Source organism: Lipotes vexillifer, unplaced genomic scaffold (assembly GCF_000442215.2).
Source record: "Lipotes vexillifer unplaced genomic scaffold, Lipotes_vexillifer_v1.1 scaffold541, whole genome shotgun sequence".
Taxonomy (NCBI): Eukaryota; Metazoa; Chordata; class Mammalia; order Artiodactyla; family Lipotidae; genus Lipotes; species Lipotes vexillifer.
The window spans coordinates 998,896-1,002,013 of record NW_006771814.1 but is presented as its reverse complement, the minus strand read 5'-3'; the positions used below and the strand labels follow the sequence as shown (position 1 = coordinate 1,002,013).

Genomic DNA, 3,118 nt, shown 5'->3' with positions numbered 1-3,118 from the left:
GCAGGAATGACAGTGTCCAGTACATACCAGAAAATGCATTATTCACGGGTGCCAGCAAAGTGTATTCTCCATCTGGTCTCAGAGCAGATGCCAAGCCTAATTGGGCCACAAGGTCTGTGAAAGTGGTTTGCTGATTTCCCGCTAGCTCAATCACTTGTTTGGCTGTAAAATAAACCGTTACCATTCAAACAATGTCATCGTTGTTATTACCATAATCATGAAATTAGTAAATCAGTTCTTGGCTATTTTCCATAAGCTATTTGCTGTACTGGCAATGTGAAATCCTGCCTTTCCCTAGTAAGAGAGTTCCAGCTTCCCTTTTTTGGGGTTGATGACCAAAGACTTTCAGAAGGACAATATCTTTCTGACTTCCTGCTTTGCAGTTTTCTTGAATCCTTTATTACTTGCCTCTTATCTCTCTGCTCTTGTGAGTGCCATAGTGTCTTTCGTTTATCCAAAGGAACCATTTGGTCATATCTTCCCTTCTGTTTTCAAGAAAAGCTCTGGCACTGTGATAATCTTTATCAATATTAAGTATTAGAAGTAAGTCAGGCAGAGGAAGGCAAATATCATATGATATCGCTTACATGTGGAATCTAAAAAAATGGTACAAATGAACCTGTCTACAAAACAGAAATAGAGTCATAGATGTAGAAACCAAACTTACAGTTACCAAGGGGGAAGGGGGGAAGGGATAAATTGGGAGATTGGGATTGACATATATGTACTACTATATATAAAATAGATAACTAATAGGAACCTACTGTATAGCACAGGGAACTCTATTCAATACTCTGTAATGACCTATATGGGATTAGAATCTAAGAAAGAGTGGATATATGTATATGTATAACTGGTTCACTTTGCTATACGGCAGAAACTAACACAACATTTTAAATCAACTATACCCCAATAAAAATTCACTAAAAAAAAAAAAAAACTCTGGAAAGCCAGAGGTCAATGCATGGAATGCCCATGACTACACAAGCTGCCTATTTAGTTCTCAGCTCATTGTTAATTTTGTGTTTGTGCTTCATATGGCATTCCTTATACTGCACATTTATTTTCCATCTGCCTACTCTTAAGGCATCTAATTGGTAAACGATAGTAGGTAGAACAATATGAAACTGTTGCTCACCAGAATCAGGAATCAGGACCTGATCAATCAAATGGATAACACCATTATTTGTAACAATATCTTTTTTGTTCACCATTTTGATTCCATTTACTGTTATGCTGTCACCATCACATCCTATCTCAATTGTGTTTCCTTCCAGAGTCTCAAATACTGCTCCTCCCATGATAGCCTCGGAACACTGGAGGGTGTTTAAAATGTGGAACTTCAAGAGAGCTGGAGGACAAAGTACAAAGAGTAAGCTTTCAGATCAAGGAGAATAGCATTTGACCCTTAAAAGACGCGTTTCACTGTGGAACTAAGTATTCCTAAGAAATATAATATACATAAGACCTAAGTATTGACCTAAGGTTTTAAAATTCTGTTTATGTTCTCAAAATGTTTTTTCCATCAGCTCTACAATAAAATTAGCTCAGCTCAGTAGGAAGTAAGAAGAAAAGAAGGTCAGCTGCATGGAATTATTTGTGTAGTTCTAGAAAATGTGTTAGATCAAGTTCCCTCTATCATTAGAAAGGAATTTCCGATGGGAACACAATAATAATTTCTCCTTTCAGAAGGCCTATAAAGTTATTTGCTAGTGATACCTGTTCCAAACACCCAAGCAGTATCTTATATCAGCTACTCATGACGGAACAGCTCTACAGGCATACTTCATTTCATTGAGCTTCACTGTTTTGCACTTTGCAGATACTATGTTTTTTGGTTATTTTACAAATTGAAGGTTTGTGACAACCCTAAAGGCAACATCTAGAAAATAGCCAAAATAAAGATGCTTTCCTGAAGGACTTCTGAAGGGATCTGTGCCTAAATGGTCTATATTTGCACCAAAATATCTCATCATAAATTGGTTAAGCCAATTTGGGGTAGGCTGAGTAAGTGAAATGTGCTAGTCACAACGTAAAATCTAGTTGAAACTAAAAAGGAGACTGGAAAGAAGCCAAGTTCTCTGTATCAACAGGCAATGACCAAAGAGAACCATGCAATTTTCTCAACTCAACTTTAGTGTAAATTTAGAATTAAAAGCATTGAACAATATGTATACAGTATTAAAGTTTGATGATCTAATATTTCAACACTTTCTAATTCTTTTTAATGTCTGCTACTTAGTTACTTGAAAGCAGTGCAGAAGAATGTGATCTTTAGGATACCCTGATTATTTAATTATTTTAATTATTACTTATTGAATTACTTTGCCTACTCTTTCAAGGATTTTGTTTTTTAAGATTTTTATAGTCCACCTCAGAATAAAAGTTTTTCTTTGCCTTTGCTTATCAAAGGTGATAGTGCTGGCAGGACTTGATCTCTTTTTCATTTCCTTTCTTGGAATTTTGAGAGGCTTCTCCTAGAGAGAGACAGTTAAGTACCTTCCGAAGCCACTTTGTCTCCCATGATCCTTTCTAGAACCCCTCGTGGAAGTTTCTCAAAAGCTTCATTGGTGGGAGCAAAGAGTGTGAAGTGACCGTCTCTTCCAAGGGCCTCCAATATATCAGATGTGATGGCAGCTGCCTGAAACACAAATGTGCTTTTTAGAGGCTGCTCCATTGCAAATCCAGAAGAAAATTACAATACACTCAGTCTGGGTGGACATGAGGGAGTTGATTATTTAGAAAACTATAGGAGTTAGATATAACTCTTGTTAGATCTTTAAAATATTATCTTTTGGCGCAAACAACCATGTCTTTTCAAACTTTCCTCAAACTGTATGTAAGATGGGGAATTCTGCCAATGCTTGTGTGACTGAACAATATACAGCAGTAAACGTAATAATTGATGAATTCATTCTAAATGCACTAAGTATACTACAGTCATGAAACTAATCATTCTTTATCTATCATGTCCACATAAATATTATCATTTCATATAAGGAGATGATTTCTTCTGCGTAATGTATTTCATTTCAAGAAATACATTGGTTACATGTCTGCCAGATTTAATAGGCTTTTACAATTATTTTAGATTCTGACAGGGCCTGTCAGAATCTAA

General features: G+C 36.0%; 1 protein-coding gene across 8 annotated transcripts in view; it reads right to left on the bottom strand.

Moving 5' to 3' along the window:
* The window catches only part of POSTN (periostin), a 34,590-nt gene that overhangs the window by 20,799 nt on the left and 10,673 nt on the right, over positions 1-3,118 (bottom strand). For all 8 annotated transcript variants that reach the window (XM_007447184.1, XM_007447185.1, XM_007447187.1 and 5 more), the window contains exons 7-9: positions 2,500-2,641; positions 1,139-1,351; positions 28-162 (exon numbers count right to left, since the gene is read on the bottom strand). In XM_007447184.1, the coding sequence (XP_007447246.1) occupies positions 28-162; positions 1,139-1,351; positions 2,500-2,641 (490 nt within the window). The remainder of the gene's footprint in view (positions 1-27; positions 163-1,138; positions 1,352-2,499; positions 2,642-3,118) is intronic.